Source organism: Salvelinus alpinus, chromosome 7 (genome assembly GCF_045679555.1).
Source record: "Salvelinus alpinus chromosome 7, SLU_Salpinus.1, whole genome shotgun sequence".
Lineage (NCBI taxonomy): Eukaryota > Metazoa > Chordata > Actinopteri > Salmoniformes > Salmonidae > Salvelinus > Salvelinus alpinus.
This window is the reverse complement of record NC_092092.1, coordinates 80,690,770-80,708,008: the sequence shown is the minus strand read 5'-3', so window position 1 is coordinate 80,708,008 and position 17,239 is coordinate 80,690,770. Positions and strand designations below refer to the sequence as shown.

Below are 17,239 nucleotides of genomic sequence, written 5' to 3'. Positions count from 1 at the left end.
AGACTTGTCCCAAAGCCACTCTTGCGTTGTCTTGGCTGTGTTCTTAGGGTCGTTGTCCTGTTGGAAGGTGAACCTTCGCCCCCAGTCTGAGGTCCTGAGCGCTCTGGAGCAGGTTTTCATCAGGGAGCTCTCTGTACTTTGCTCCGTTCATCTTTCCCTCGATTCTTACTAGTCTCCCAGTCCCTGCCGCTGAAAAACATCCCCACAGCATGATGCTGCCACCACCATGCTTCACCATAGGATAGTGCCAGGTTTCCTCCAGACGTGACGCTTGGCATTCAGGTCAAAGAGTGCAATCTTGGTTTCATCAGACCAGAGAATCTTGTTTCTTATGGTCTGAGAGTCCTGTAGGTGCCTTTTAGCAAACTCCAAGCGGGACATCATGTGCCTTTTACTGAGGAGTGGCTTCCGTCTGGCCACTCTACCATAAAGGCCTGATTGGTGGAGTGCTGCAAAGATAGTTGTCCTTCTGGAAAGTTCTCCCATCTCCACAGAGGAACTCTGAAGCTCTGTCAGAGTGACAATCGGGTTCTTGGTCACCTCCCTGACCAAGGCCCTTCTCCCCCTATTGCTCAGTTTGGCCGGGTGACCAGCTCTAGGATGAGTCTTGGTGGTTCCAAACTTGTTCCATTTTAACAATGATGGAAGCCACTGTGTTCTTGGAGACCCTTCAATGCTGCAGAAATGTTTTTGTAGCCTTCCCCAGATCTGTGCCTCGACACAATCCTGTCTCTGATCTCTACGGACAATTCCTTCGACCTCATGGTTTGGTTTTTGCTCTGACATGCACTGTCAACTGTGGGACCTTTATATAGACAGGTGTGTGCCTTTCCAAATAATGTCCAATCAATTGAATTTACCACAGGTAGACTCCAAGCAAGTTGTAGAAACATTTCTAGGATGATCAATGGAAACAGGACACACCTGAGCTCAATTTCAAGTCTCATAGCAAATGGTCTGAATACTTATGTAAATAAGGTATTTCTTTTTTTTATTTTAAATTTGCAAATATTTCTAAAAACCTGTTCACTTTGTCATTATGGGGAATTGTGTGTAGATGTATTTAATAACTTTTTTTCTAAATCAATTTTAGAATAAGGCTGTACCGTAACAAAATGTGGAGAAAGTCAAGAGGTCTGAATACTTTCAGAATGCACTCTATGTGAGGGAGTAGGAAGTTGGTACTTCTCCTCCTGTAGGAAGTTGGTACTTCTCCTCCTGTAGGAAGTTGGTACTTCTCCTCCTGTAGGAAGTTGGTACTTCTCCTCCTGTAGGAAGTTGGTACTTCTCCTCCTGTAGGAAGTTGGTACTTCTCCTCCTGTAGGAAGTTGGTACTTCTCCTCCTGTAGGAAGTTGGTACTTCTCCTCCTGTAGGAAGTTGGTACTCCTCCTCCTGTAGGAAGTTGGTACTTCTCCTCCTGTAGGAAGTTGGTACTTCTCCTCCTGTAGGAAGTTGGTACTTCTCCTCCTGTAGGAAGTTGGTACTTCTCCTCCTGTAGGAAGTTGGTACTTCTCCTCCTGTAGGAGGTTGGTACTTCTCCTCCTGTAGGAGGTTGGTACTTCTCCTCCTGTAGGAGGTAGTATGAGGTTTGCATTTTGTAATATCAGGCTAAAGATCATCTCAATGTCTATTAGTTTCCCCCTTAGCCTTGTGTGCTAGAGCTATTGACTTAGCCTGGTCCCAGATCTGTTTGTCAACTGTCAACTCCTTGTCATTCATTGCCATGCCATGGAGTTGACATGATAGCACAAACAGATCTGGGACCAGGCTACTAAAGTCTAGGTCCTCCCATCACAAACAGGGAACATGACATGGGCCTATTTCCCCGTACTGTAACAAAAGTTACTGAGCACAGTCAAAACACATTCCCTAACTGAAACCTCCCACACAGCCCCTCTTTTTCTATTGGTTCTTTCCTATTGACGTTTCTGTTCTGTTGTTCCAGTTCCCAGCACCATGCCTGGTAAGTGAATCAGTGGCGATGGAAGGAAAAGGTCCCTATCGTATCTACGACCCAGGCGGGGGCGAGGCTAAGGCCAGAGAGGCCAGGGAGGAGGGCAGCAGCGTTGGAGAGAGCAGCTATAGACTACTACTGGAAGAGAACAGCGTGCTCAGAGATAGGATGAAGGGACTCAAAAGCTTAGGTCCGTACCTGCTTTTGTGACATATCCTACCCCTCTGGTCTAGATCACCAGCTCTTTATTTTATGATATCTTGTGGACAGAAAACATAGACACAGTGGGGCATCTGGCCAAATTACGCCATATTTTAGTTATGGGTTCATTTTAAATGATTATACTCCATGTAAGACAACATGTCTTTAAACAACAACCCCCCCATCTACCTGTATTATTGTAGGGACTTGTGACATTGCATCCCCCTCATCTACCTGTATTATCGTAGGGACTTGTGACATTGCATCCCCCTCATCTACCTGTATTATCGTAGGGACTTGTGACATTGCATCCCCCTCATCTACCTGTATTATCGTAGGGACTTGTGACATTGCATCCCCCTCATCTACCTGTATTATCGTAGGGACTTGTGACATTGTACCGATGCCACAGTACAGCAGTAGATCTGGGTTAACTACGGTCAAAAGTTTTACAACACCTACTCATTCAAGGGTTTTTCTTTATTTGTACTATTTTCTACATTGTACAATTAATAGTGAAGACATCAACTATGAAATAACACCTATGGAATCATGTAGTAACCAAAAAAGTGTTAAACAAATCAAAATATATTTGAGATTCTTCAAAGTAGCCACCCTTTGCCTTGATGACAGCTTTGCACACTCTCTTGGCATTCTCTCAACCAGCTTCATGAGGTAGTCACATCGAATGCATTTCAATCAACAGGTGTGCTTTCTTAAAAGTTCATTTGTGGAATTTCTTTCCTTAATGCGTTTGAGCCAATCAGTTGTGTTGTGACATGGTAGGGGTGGTATACAGAAGATAGCCCTATTTGGTAAAAGACCAAGGCCATATTATGGCAAGAACACCTCAAATAAGCAAAGAGAAACGACATTCCATCATTACTTTAAGACATGAAGGTCAGTCAATACAGAAAATGTCAAGTTTCTTCAAATGCAGTCGCAAAAAACATCATGCGCTATGATGAAACTGGCTCTCATGAGAACTACAGCAGGAATGGAAGACCCAGAGTTACCTCTGCTGCAGAGGATATGTTCATTAGTTACCAGCGTCTGAAATTGCAGCCCAAATAAATTCTTCACAGGGTTCAAGTAACAGACACATCTCAACATCAACTGTTCAGAGGAGACTGTGTGAATCAGGCCTTCGTGGTTGAATTTCTGCAAAGAAACCACTACTAAAGGACACAATAAGAAGAAGAGACTTGCTTGGGCCAAGAAACACGAGCAATGGACAATAGACTGGTGGAAATCTGTCCTTTTGGTCTGGAGTCCAAATCTGAGATTTTTGGTTCCAACCGCCGTGTCTTTGTGAAACACGCTGTGGGTGAACGGATAATATCTGAATGTGTATTTCCCACCGTGAAGCATGGAGGAGGAGGTGTGATGGTGTCGGGGTGCTTTGCTGGTGATACTGTCAGTGATTTATTTAGAAATAAAGGCACACTTAACCAGCGTGGCTACCACAGCATTCTGCAGCGATATGCCATCCCATCTGGTTTGGCCTTAGTAGGACTATCATTTGTTTTTCAACAGGACATTGACCCAACACACCTCCAGGCTGTGTAAGGGCTATTTTACCGAGAAGGAGAGTGAATGGAGTGCTGCATCAGATGACCTGGCCTCCACAATCCCCCGACCTCAACCAAATTGAGATGGTTTGGGATGAGTCGGACCGCACATTGAAGAAAAAGCATCCAACAAGTGCTCAGCATATGTGGGAACTCTGTTGGAAAAGCATTCCGAGTGAAGCTGGTTGAGAGAATGCCAAGAGTGCAAAGTGGCTATTTTGAAGAATGGCGTCTGGTAGACAAGGGGCGGGTGACTATGTATTTTTGTAAATAACAGCTGATGCACGATATCAGAGAGCTATTGCTCGCCTGAGTATCTCATTATAAGCTGTAGACCACACTACCTACTGAGAGTTTTCATCCGTATTCTTCGTAGCTGTTTACATTCCACCACAATCAGAAGCTGGCACTAAGACAGCAATGAATGAGCTGTATTCCGCCATAAGCAAACAAGATAACGCTCACCAAAGGCGGTACTCCTAGTAGCCGGGAAACTTAATTCCGTTTTACCAAATTTCTATCGGCATGTTAAATGTGCAACCAGAGGAAAATAACTTTGGACTACCTATACTCCACACACAGAGACGCATACAAAGCTCTCCCTCGATTTGTCAAATCTGACCATAATTCTATCCTCCTGATTTCTGCTTACAAGCGAAAATTAAAGCAGGAAGCACCAGTGACCTAGATCAATAAAAAAGTGGTCAGATGAAGCAGATGCTAAGCTACAGGACTGTTTTTCTAGCACAGACTGGAATATGTTCCGGGATTCCTCCGATGGAATTTAGGAGTACACCACTGGAATATGTTCCGGGATTCCTCCGATGGAATTGAGGAGTACACCACATCAGTCATTGGCTTCATCAATAAGTGCATCGACGACGTCGTCCCCACAGTGACCGTACATACATACCCCAACCAGAAGCCATGGATTACAGGCAGCATTCGCACTGAGCTAAAGGCTAGAGCTGCCGCTTTCAAGGAGTTTGACTCTAACCCGGAAGCTTATAAGAAATCCCTCTATGCCCTCTGACGAACCATCAAACAGGCAAAGCGTCAATACAGAACTAAGATCGACTCGTACTACACCGGCTCTGACACTTGTCGGATGTGGCAGGGCTTGCAAACCATTACAGACTACAAGGGAAAGCACAGCCGAGAGCTGCCCAGTGACACGAGCCTACCAGACAAGCTAAACTACTTCTATGCTCGCTTCAAGACAAATAACACTGAAACATGCATGAGAGTACCAGCTGTTCCGGAAGACTGTGTGATCACACTCTCCGCAGCTGACGTGAGTAAAACCTTTTAAACAGGTCAACATTCACAAGGCCACAGGGCCATACGGAATTACCAGGACGTGTACTGCGAGCATGCGCTGACCAACTGGAAAGTGTCTTCGCTGACATTTTCAACCTCTCTCTGTCCAAGTCTGTAATACCAACATGTTTTAAGCACACCACCATTGTGCCCAAGAACACTAAGGTAACCTGCCTAAATGACTACCGACCCGTAGCAGTCATGTCTGTAGCCATGAAGTGCTTTGAAAGGCTGGTCATGGCTCACATCAACACCGTTATCCCAGAAACCTTAGACCCACTCCAATTTGCATACTGCCCCAACAGATCCACAGATGATGCAATCTATATTGCACTCCACACTGCCCTTTCCCACCTGGACAAAAAAACCTATGTGAATGCTATTCGTTGACTACAGCTCAACACTATAGTGCCCTCAAAGCTCATCAATAAGCTAAGGACCCTGGGACTAAACACCTCCCTCTGAAACTGGATCCTGGACTTCCTGACGGGCTGAACCCAGGTGGTAAGGGTAGGTAACAACACATCCTCAACACAGGGTCCCCTCAGGGGTGCGTGCTCAGTCTCCTGTACTTCTTGTTCACTCATGACTGCACGGCCAGGCACGACTCCAACACCATCATTACATTTTCCAATGACACAACAGTGGTAGGCCTGATCAACGACGAGACAGCCTATAGGGAGGAGGTCAGAGACTTGGCTGTGTGGTGCCAGGACAACAATCTCTCCCTCAACGTGATCAAGACAAAGGAGATGATTGTGGACTACAGGAAAAAGAGGACCAAGCATGCCCCCATTCTCATCGACGGGGCTGCAGTGGAGCAGGTTGAGAGCTTCAAGTTCCTTGGTGTCCACATCACTAACATGGTCCAAGCACACCAAGACAGTCGTGAAGAGGGCACGACAAAACCTATTCCCCCTCAGGAGACTGAAAAGATTTGGCATGGGTCCTCAGATCCTCAAAAGGTTCTACAGCTGCACCATCGAGAGCTTCCTGACTGGTTGCATCACTGCCTGGTATGGCAACTGCTCGGCCGCCGACCACAAGGCACTACAGAGGGTAGTGCGAACGGCCCAGTACATCACTGGGGCCAAGCTTCCTGTCAGACTCCAGCCACCCTAGTCATAGACTGTTCTCTCTGCTACCGCACGGCAAGCGGTACCGGAGCGCCAAGTCTAGGTCCAACAGGCTTCTAAACAGCTTCTACCCCCAAGCCATAAGACTCCTGAACATCTAGTCAAATGGTTACCCAGACTATTTGCATTGCCCCCCCCCCCCCCCCCCCCCCTACATCACTGCTACTCTGTCATCTATGCACAGTCACTTTAATAACTCTACCTACATGTACATACTACCTTAACTAACTAACCAGTGCCCCTGCACATTGACTCTGTATTGGTACCCCCCTGTATATATTGTTATTTTACTGCTGCTCTTTAATTACTTGTTACTTTTTTTTCTCCCAATTTCTTTTTAACTGCATTGTTGGTTAGAGGCTCGTAAGTAAGCATTTCACTGTAATGTCTACACCTGTTGTATTCGGCGCATATGACTAATAAAATTTGATTCGATTCACTATTGCTCTACAATGTAGAAAATAGTAAATATAAAGAAAAACCCTTGAATGAGTAGGTGTTTGTAAAACTTTTGACCGGTAGTGTACATGTGATCTGTCTGACAGATCTCAAGACCATACCCCCCGCCCCCTCAACCCTCATCACACTCCTCTGTCGAGATTAGTGTTGTGACCTATACATTATAGCTACATATTCTATTCTCATAGCCTTGTAGGAAGAATGTGGTTAGACCTGATTCCATTCTTGTGTTATGTGCTGTAATGGTTGCAGGGAGTTTCTCTAGTGACTAGTACGTTTTTGTTGAGTTGGTGTGGTCCATTCTTTGGTTATGTGCTGTTTCTCTGTAATGAGTAATGTTCTCAGGGTCGGCATGATTTTAGTTGTTAGTCATCAGAAGCACTAGCTACTGTCTATCCTTCATGTATTATAGGTCATGTAGACTGTGAATAACATATTCAGCTATATGCCACAACCCAAAATGAACAAGTGACTACTTAAAATCAAGATGTTTCTAACCGTCTGTCTGTCTGGTGTGTAGGAGCTGTTTGTTACTACTGTAAATACGGTTGTTGTTACTGATGGTTTGTCTGTCTGGTGTGTAGGAGACCTGTTGGAGGAGTCTCAGTGGGAGGCTTCTAAGTTGCGTCAGCGTGTAGAAGAGCTGGTCAGAGACAACGAGGCCCTGAAGTCTTCTACCTCCAGCTTCGCTACCAGTCTGTGTATGGGAGGACCTGTTCAGACTGAGACACGGGGTATGCGATCAGAGATGGAGTTTCCTACCTGATTATTCATGATTTACAGCAGTATGTTATCCAATGGCCTAGTGCAGTCAAAAACGTGATTGTCCTGTTTTAAAAAAATATATACATTTCCACACTGAGGTTGGCGTAATATTGTGAAAATGATAATGTCATTTTAGTGTAAGAGCTGATTGAAAAGACCACATGACATGTCATGCCTGTTTTGGTGGGACGGAGTTTTGGCCTTGGTGACATCACTAGTTAATAGACCAATAGGAGGTCCTAATCTCTCTCTGTCAATAACAGCTCATTTTCATACCCTTCCCAGACACTCCTAGCAAAATTCTTGCTTGAGAAATTGCCCTTTTGATAAGAAGCTATTTTTAATTTATTTTTGACCCTATAACCGTGGTGTGACTCCTGTTTCAGGTCAAGGGAAGCTTCACCGCCAACCCAGTATGGACCAGAGACCGAGTCAGTCGTGTCTCTCAACGGAGAAGGCCCTACATCATGATCAGCCCAGCGTAAGTAAACAGAGATTTACTTTATAGCTATATAGTACTTTATATTTGATAGATAATGTGCTGGGCTGCTCAGCCTGCTCAATAATAAGTACAGCCTCATATCCTACATCTGAAACATGTCTTTACATGTCCCGTGGTTGTGTGCTTTTTATTAAATTACATTTATTTATAAAGCCCTTCTTACATCAGCTGATATCTCCAAAGTGCTGTACAGAAACCCAGCCTAAAACCCCAAACAGCAAACAATGTAGGTGTAGAAGCTGTCCCAGCAAACGCTAACTGAAAGTAGTTTCATTTTAAACGGTTCACTTATGTTCAACACATTGTAGCTACAAGTGTCAAACCATATTGGTTAACTAAATAGTCGTATTGGTTTACTTAAAAGGATAGTTTGGGATTTTGGCAATGAAGTTCCTTTTTCTTTCCCAGAGTTGGGTGAACTTGTGGATATATTTCTTTTGGGGGGGAGGGCTCTGTGTGTAGTTTTAAGGAAGTTGCTAACTGGCATTAGTGCAGCATGCTAGCTGTTCTCATAGACTTCCAGGCATTGCGCTAATGCTAGTTAGCCTTGTTTCGGGAAACTCCTCTAACTTCCTCCTTACTGGATACAAAGGCATAAAAAAAAGGTATCCATGAGTTCATCTGACTCTGGGGAAGTAGTATAAAGGGCTTCATTGCCAAAATCCTGAAGCATCCCTTTAATACTGACCAGTCTGGATCGTTGTCCTCTTTGGTGCTTGTAGGAAGGTCTGTCCGAGTTTGAAGTGGTGAATATGGAGGAGAAGACCTCTGATACCCAGACGGTAAGTACTAATTTTCACACGAGGCTAGCTAACAATAACGGGGCAAAAAATGGGATGTTTAGAAACGATCCAGGTTCTTTATGTAATAGGTTCAGTTTCATCCATAAAGGTGTGTGTGTGTAGCCTACATTCAGGACCTCAATGCATCTGTTTGTGTCTAGAAGGCTCAAGTTCAGCAAGACTGTACTCTGTGTGTGTGTGTGTGTGTGTGTGTGTGTAGTTATAACTTCTAGTCAACACCGTTAACCTGTTAACCTGAGCGGTTGTTTTTTTATGCCCTGTACAAGGCCAGACAAGACCTATAATATGATCAGAAAATAGAAAGTGACATATCATTTAAAAGCTACACCTCTCCCCCATAAACACCATAAATCATGCTCTATGTTCTTATTCATAGACTATACAATATAGGTCAAGTCACCAAAGATGCAATTGGTGTCATATTTTATTTCAAATCTCTTATTCACCAACATGGGGACAATTGTCAGTTTAGTTTTTTTGGCCATCTCTGTAGTAGACACATTTTTGTTTTTGGACACCTTCATCAGAATTCCTCTGTTACCTTTTCTAACAGTACTAAAACAGATCCTTCGTACCGCCATACTGACTGGACAGGACTGTGTTTGTAGGACTTAAGAGTTCTGAAACCCCAAAAATGTGTTTTTATGAGGGTAGGATACAATATTCATATGTCGTTAGAAAATGCCACCTAGAGTTGAGAGATTTAAAAACCATTGAACGTGGTCGTTATACCTGGTGAATAATCTTAAGAGCAGCTAATTTAATTTCCTTAGCTGTCGGTTGTCTTTTCTCTTCTCTAGTCAACTAACAGCCAGCCAACTAACTCAATACTGGTAGCTAGACATGCGTCAGCACAGGGAATGTCCACCATTATTACTGACCACACACACACACACACACACACACACACACACGCCTGCAGTTAGGGAATGCCTGACAGGGAAGAATGTCAGTCACAGAATATTCCAGACTGATATGGTATAGAATCAAATGACTTGTCACTGATATCATGCATCATCACCCAAATGTATAGGAAAACTGTGACACATTTTCACAAGTCTATAGACGGAGCTTCTTCTAAATGTTTCATCAGCTCGGAGTCCATCTTAATGGGGTTTTGCTTCATTGTACAATATTGCACAACATGTGTATAGTACTGCATTGCATATAGGATATGGAGCGTTACTTGCATGATCGATCAATCGATACAACACGGAGGGATAGTCTTCCTTTGTGTGTGTCAGTCTATCTACAGGCTGTATGATTCAGATGGGATTTGTCATTTATATACATCTAGTGTCCATGAAACTGGAGAACTAGAAATATGTTGCTTTGACATGACTCTGTGTCCAGTCAGTATGGCAGTACAGAGCTTCTGACTGGTGTTTCCCAGGTCCTCTGTTTTACTATTGTTTAACTCAAATCTTATTTATTTTTTTATCTTGATGTCATATTTGTCTAGAAATGTATTGTTTTGGAGGTGCTATATAAATAACGTTTGATTTGATCTCCAGGCTGGTGCAGGAACAGGACAGTTCCCTCAGGAGAACCAGGAGTTAACCAGCCAGCTGCAGCGTCTAGAAAGCTCTTTCAGTATCTTTGCTGAGGCGTCCAACCCCAACCAGCTCCTAGCCCACCTGGGACGCATGGCCGTCGAGTTCCACCACCTCTCCTCCAAGGTCCAGAAGAACGAGCAGAGGACGTCCCTCCTGCAGGTAACTGACAGGGGAGAGAGGCAGGTAGACAGTTGTGTATTTTGTCATTCCTGATGCTGAACCAAATTATGTTGCAAAACCAAGGCAGCGTCTACTCTTCCAAATAGGAAACAAAACACAACAAATAAACACAACAAATAAAATGCCTAACACAATACATCATATAATTCAAAATACAATTTAAAAAATATATTAAAATGTGTGTCTCTTCACAGTCCCCGTCGTGCCATAAGGTGTTCTTTTATCTGTTTTTATTGCCTGCTTGAGTTACCTGGGTTACCAGAGTTCCATGCTACCGCACGGCAAGCGGTACTGGAGAGCCAAGTCTAGGACCAAAAGGCTCCTTACCAGCTTCTGCCCCCAAGCTATAAGAACTGCTGTAAATAGTCCGGCCACCCAGACTATTGCTTATTATGACAGGGGGGACTGGAGCACTAGCATAGCGGTTCACTATGTTGAAGGAGATCATCCTGGAACCACTGTGGTTAGGGAGAATCCCCTCTCTTTTAAAGACTGTTTGTTTCTCCCACAGTAAGTCAAAATTGTCACAAACGGAGGCATTCCTGTCTGTGCAAAGTTTCTTCAGGAACTCCTTTAGGGCAGTGAGGCGGCTGTAATTTTCCGAACCCATTCTATAGTACGGCATCGGGCCAGATATGATTATTCACTTCCCTGTGCCAACAAGGGTGTTCAAGACAATGTTGTAGTCCTTTTACGGTTCCTCAGATTGCCGAAAGCGATTGTCGTTAAAGCCAACGTGAGTGACGATGGTGCCAGTGTTAGAGTAGTTGGCTAGAACAGTGGGCAGAAGGGAATTGATGTCTCGGACACGGGCGCCTGGGTGACACTGGACCTTGGTCAGCCCACAGGCCAAAGTCTCTCACCATCGAGCGTCCTATGATGACTGTGGTCGTGATGGAGTCCGATGGGGAAGGAAAAGGGGGAACAGAACAGGACTGCCTCGGTCAGGGGGGAGGTGTGAGTCTTGGTACAGGAGGAGAGTGCTGTGTTACTAATGCTTGTCCCTCTGTTTGTCTAGACTCTTTGTGAGCAGCTCAGACAAGAGAACAACGAGCTGAGAAAGAAGATGGAGGAGGACCTTCAGTACAGAAACGGAGACGTGGAACTGCTGAGGTGAGTTTTGGTATTTTCTCTGGATTCAGTTTCATCTCTCCAGGGGAGAGAAGGAGTTTACATTTATTATTGTGAATTTTAAACTGAAGGTTGGCTTTATACTGTTTTTCTGCTCCTAAGTCAAGTTTAGTACTTTGTTGAAGTTTATTGAGCTTAAATAAAGGCAATAAACACTTGGTAGTAAATTTATAAGTGGACTTTCACTTTTCTTTTTCACAATGATTCTCTGTCCAGCAACTACAACGCTTCAAGTGAAGTGACAGTTGGTCAAAGTTTTGTTTTTGATGTTTCCTGGAATTGCCCTAATATTCTCCCTACCTCAGTGGGGCTGCAGGGTCTTCCCAGAGGATATGCTAGGGCTCTGCCAAGCTGCACATTACTCTACTAAACACTGCGATACATATTCTAGATATCTCTAGAACTGCATAGTAACACTAACCCTGCTTTCACTGCAGACCAGAGAACCTGAAGCTAAAAGAGCAGGTAACGGGAGCAGGAGAGACCGCAGCAGAGAGCGAGGGGCAACCAGAAGCCAAAGAAGAAGTGGTGAAAGAGGAAACTGCCAGCGTTAGATCCAAGATGGAAGTCAGCACACCACAGAAGGTATGTAAAATCCTTCCCCAGAATGGATGGAATGGCACCTGTCTGATTCAGAGGACATTTAAAAGCTGGGGGAGAGAGAGGGACATGGATCAGCATAGACGTCTAGGAAGCAACAGCATCATTTTAATTTAACACCCTTACTGTTACAGTAAATACTCCAGTTTTAAATACTCTAGTTTCCGTATTGAGTATTGGCAGTATGAGGTCATTGCCAGGCATCGCAGTAGTGGAATAGTTACCATGACTGATGTCTCATCCTAACGTACTGTACAGTATGTCTCATCCTAACGTACTGTACAGTATGTCTCATCCTAACGTACTGTACAGTATGTCTCATCCTAACGTACTGTACAGTATGTCTCATCCTAACGTACTGTACAGTATGTCTCATCCTAACGTACTGTACAGTATGTCTCATCCTAACGTACTGTACAGTATGTCTCATCCTAACGTACTGTACAGTATGTCTCATCCTAACGTACTGTACAGTATGTCTCATCCTAACGTACTGTACAGTATGTCTCATCCTAACGTACTGTACAGTATGTCTCATCCTAACGTACTGTACAGTATGTCTCATCCTAACGTACTGTACAGTATGTCTCATCCTAACGTACTGTACAGTATGTCTCATCCTAACGTACTGTACAGTATGTCTCATCCTAACGTACTGTACAGTATGTCTCATCCTAACGTACTGTACAGTATGTCTCATCCTAACGTACTGTACAGTATGTGGATGTGATTGACTCTAGTACTACTGTAATGTTGCTGTGTGTGAAATCCTTTTTTTATATTGTCACATTGGTCAGTGTAGAATGTCTGAGAGACTTCCCCAAAAAAGCAAGTTGTTTATTTTTATGACACGACTTGTATAAATGGTGATCTGTGCTAGTACGGGGAATATAAGAGCAATGTTTCATATCCTTGTCCTGTTGCAGAGTGGGCTCTGAATGAATTACGTTTCAAATCATTTATTGCGAAATGCATCATTGTGATATTTTGACAGTTAGCTTTTTGAAAGTCCTATGTCTTGAAAATGTGATTGCTGACATATGGGGGGGCACTGTATCAACAGTGGACTAATGAAAACAAATATTTAAAAAAAAAACAGGTTTGGTGTGGATTTTTTTTTTTTTATCATCATCATATCCCTGTCCCACAGCGGAGGGGGAATGCCACAGAGAAAGCCCCTGCCAAGCCCTGTGACCCAGAGGCCTATGAGAAGAAGATCAAGCTTCTAGAGAAGCAGAGGAAAGATGTGAGTCCCTCTCAACGTTACATCAGGTGTCCTCTTGTCACGTAGAAAAAGGTCTTTTGTTATAAATGTGTATGAGTACATCCCAAATGACACCCTATTCCCTTTTTATAGTGCACTAGGTTTGACCTGCGTCCATACATAGTAGTGCACTAGTTTTGACCTGCGTCCATACATAGTAGTGCACTAGTTTTGACCTGCCTCCATACATAGTAGTGCACTTTTTATAGGGAGCCGTTTTGGGACAGTCTGTGCAAAATGTGTACGTGACGTATTGGTTTCAGTCATATTTCTGTTGTGATGATGATGATGACAGGTACTGGACGTGAACAAGCAGTGGGATGTCCAGTGGAACTCTATGAAGTCACAGTTTGAACAGAAGGTATGTTCTATCTCTCACACACACACACACACACTGTGTTCATATAGTAACCTGTGTGTGTGTTGATGGAAAAGTTGCAGTGGTGTGTACTTGGATGGCACCCAGGCTGTGTGTGTGTGAGTCAACCCACATGTTCTAGTGATACATCTGTCAGAAATCCCCTCACCTCTCTGGGTACTCACTGTTCCTGCTGTGGTCCACACACCCACACACTGAGACGCACACACTTTGAGACACACACACCTACACGCCCACACACACTTCCACGGCTCGGAGATTTGGGGCTAACCCTAAACTGCGCCACATCATTCTGCTGAGTCTGAAATGATGATTCTGATCATCCGTCTCGTTGAAAAGACATACTCCCTGTTTTTTTAAGAGTTTGAACCCCCCCGATCAGATCACAGACCTGCGTCAGCGGCTAGCGGACTCCCAGAAGGCCGTGCAGGAGTTAGAGGCGGAGCGAGAACAGAGGCAGCGGGACTACGATAAGAAGCTGCTGCTCGCCAAGTCCAAGATCGAGAACGTACAGGTGAGAACATACAGAAACCTAGTATAGACCCAACAATGTCCTCAAGACGTATACAAACCCAACAACGTACACAACATTTTTGCTGTGTTGGTGAGTGTGGGGTCTTTACTGCTGGGAACAGGTCTGTGTCAGTGTGGAGGAGAACCGCTCCAGCCCACTCAGCCACGGTCCAATGAGTGTTTCTCACCTGTCTGTTGTGACACAATGACTGTATAATGGACTCAAAATAGCTCATTTGAAGCCAAGGAAATCAAATATGTATGTAGACATAACATGCACAGATTAAGCTACTCCAGGAAGTGACGTTGCAGGCTAGCTCAGTGCTGCCCCCTTTCATTGAGTATCTCAAGTTGAAGGCCAACTGGGGTACTGCAGGCTGCAGGTAGTGCTTCTGTGTGCAAAAAAATGTTTTTATTCAAATGTTGGTTCAAGGACATGCATCTGGTGTAATGTAATGTATAACAATCATTGTAAAATTACATTTTGTCACATGCGCTGAATACAACAGGTGTAGACTTTACTGTGAAATGCTTACTTATGAGCCCTTTCCCAACAATGCAGAGTTAAACAGTAATGTCATATATATGTATATGTATGTATGGAGAACCAGTACTGAGTCAATGTGCAGGGATACCAGGTAGTTAAGATAATTGATGTAATATTTGCATGTACAGTGCCTTCAGAGTATTCATACCCCTTGACTTATTCTACATTTTGTTGTTACAGCCGGAATTCAAAATGGATTTAAAAAATCTCACCCATCTACACACAATGGCTCATAATGACAGTGATGCCATGTGTTTAGAAACATTTGTAAATTAACATATTTCATGTATACAGTTGAAGTCGGAAGTTTACATACACCTTAGCCAAATACATTTAAACTCAGTTTTTCACAATTCCTGACATTTAATCCTAGTAAAAATTCCCTGTTTTAGGTCAGTTAGGATCACCACTTTATATTGAGAGAATGTGAAATGTCAGAATAATAGTAGAGAATGATTTATTTCAGCTTTTATTTCTTTCATCACATGCCCAGTGGGTCAGAAGTTTACATACACTCAATTATTATTTGGTAGCATTGCCTTTAAATTGTTTAACTTGGGTCAAACGTTTCGGGTAGCCTTCCACAAGCTTCCCACAATAAGTTGGGTGAATTTTGGCCCATTCCTCCTGACAGAGCTGGTGTAACTGAGTCAGGTTTGTAGGCCTCCTTGCTCACACACACTTTTTCAGTTCTGCCCACACATTTTCTAGAGGATTGAGGTCAGGGCTTTGTGATGGCCACTCCAATACCTTGATTTTGTTGTCCTTAAGCCATTTAGCCACAACTTTGGAAGTATGCTTGGGGTCATTGTCCATTTGGAAGACCCATTTGCGACCAAGCTTTAACTTCCTGACTGATGTCTTGAGTTGTTGCTTCAATATATCCACATAATTTTCCTGCCTCATGATGCCATCTATTTTGTGAAGTGCACCGGTCCCTCCTGCAGCAAAGCACCCCCACAACATGATGCTGCCACCACCGTGCTTCATGGATGGGATGGTGTTCTTTGGCTTGCAAGCCTCCCCATTCTTCCTCCAAACATAACGATTGTCATTATGGCCAAACAGTTCTATTTTTGTTTCATCAGACCAGAGGACATTTCTCCAAAAAGTACGATCTTTGTCCCCATGTGCAGTTGCAAACCGTAGTTTGGCTTTTTTATGGCGGTTTTGGAGCAGTGACTTCTTCCTTGCTGAGCGGCCTTTCAGGTTATGTCGATATAGGACTCGTTTTACTGTGGATGTAGATACTTTTGTACCTGTTTCCTCCAGCATCTTCACAAGGTCCTTTTGCTGTTGCTCTGGGATTGATTTGCACTTTCCGTACTAAAGTACGCTCATCTCTAGGAGACAGAACGCGTCTCCTTCCTGAGCGGTATGACGGCTGCGTGGTCCCATGGTGTTTATACTTGCGTACTATTGTTTGTACAGATGAACGTGGTACCTTCAGGCATTTGGAAATTGCTCCCAAGGATGAACCAGACTTGTGGAGGTCTACAATTTTTTTCTGAGGTCTTGGCTGATTTATTTTGATTTTCCGATGTCAAGCAAAGAGGCACTGAGTTTGAAGGTAGGCCTCGAAATAAATCCACAGGTTACACCTCCAATTGACTCAAATTATGTTATTAGCCTATCAGAAGCTTATAAAGCCATGACATCATTTTCTGGAATTTTCCAAGCTGTTTAAAGGCACAGTTAACATCGTGTATGTAAACCTCTGACCCACTGGAATTGTGATACAGTGAATGATAAGTTAAATAATCTGTCTAAACAATTGTTGGAAAAATGACTTGTGTCATGCACAAAGTAGATGTCCTAACCGACTTGCCAAAACTATAGTTTGTTAACAAGAAATTTTTGGAGTGGGTGAAAAATGAGTTTCAATGACTCCAACCTAAGTGTATGTAAACTTACGTAAATTAGATATAGTTGAAGTCGTAAGTAGTCACACCCCTGAGTCAATACTTTGTAGAAGCACCTTTGGCAGTGATTTAGAATTTTGAGTCTTTCGGGGTAAGTCTAAGAGCTTTCCACACCTGGATTGTGCAACATTTGCCCATTTAAAAAAAAAAAATATATATATATATATTTATTTTATAAATTCCTCAAGCTCGGTCAAATTGGTTGTTGATCATTGCTAGACAACCATTTTCAGGTCTTGCCGTAGATTTAAGTCAAAACTGTACCTCGACCATTCAGGTACATTCACTGCCTTCTTGGTAAACGACTCCAGTGTATATTTGGCCTTGTGTTTTAGGTTATTGTCCTGCTGAAAGGTGAATTCATTTCCCAGTGTCTGTTGGAAAGCAGACCGAATCAGGCTTTCCTCTAGGATTTTGCCTGTGCTTAGCTCCATT

At 43.5% G+C, this 17,239-nt stretch overlaps 1 protein-coding gene across 30 annotated transcripts in view; it reads left to right on the top strand.

Annotated features, from left to right (window-relative positions):
* LOC139581759 (TNFAIP3-interacting protein 1-like) overlaps positions 1-17,239 on the top strand; it is a 31,572-nt gene that overhangs the window by 8,464 nt on the left and 5,869 nt on the right. For 14 of the 30 annotated variants that reach the window (XM_071411875.1, XM_071411876.1, XM_071411874.1 and 11 more), the window contains 10 exons: positions 1,947-2,145; positions 7,227-7,376; positions 7,794-7,888; positions 8,632-8,691; positions 10,227-10,427; positions 11,467-11,561; positions 12,017-12,164; positions 13,330-13,425; positions 13,739-13,804; positions 14,184-14,336. In XM_071411875.1, the coding sequence (XP_071267976.1) occupies positions 1,983-2,145; positions 7,227-7,376; positions 7,794-7,888; positions 8,632-8,691; positions 10,227-10,427; positions 11,467-11,561; positions 12,017-12,164; positions 13,330-13,425; positions 13,739-13,804; positions 14,184-14,336 (1,227 nt within the window). In that variant the 5' untranslated portion in view covers positions 1,947-1,982. The remainder of the gene's footprint in view (positions 1-1,946; positions 2,146-7,226; positions 7,377-7,793; positions 7,889-8,631; positions 8,692-10,226; positions 10,428-11,466; positions 11,562-12,016; positions 12,165-13,329; positions 13,426-13,738; positions 13,805-14,183; positions 14,337-17,239) is intronic. The other 16 variants (XM_071411893.1, XM_071411883.1, XM_071411892.1 and 13 more) reach the window with 3 other exon arrangements.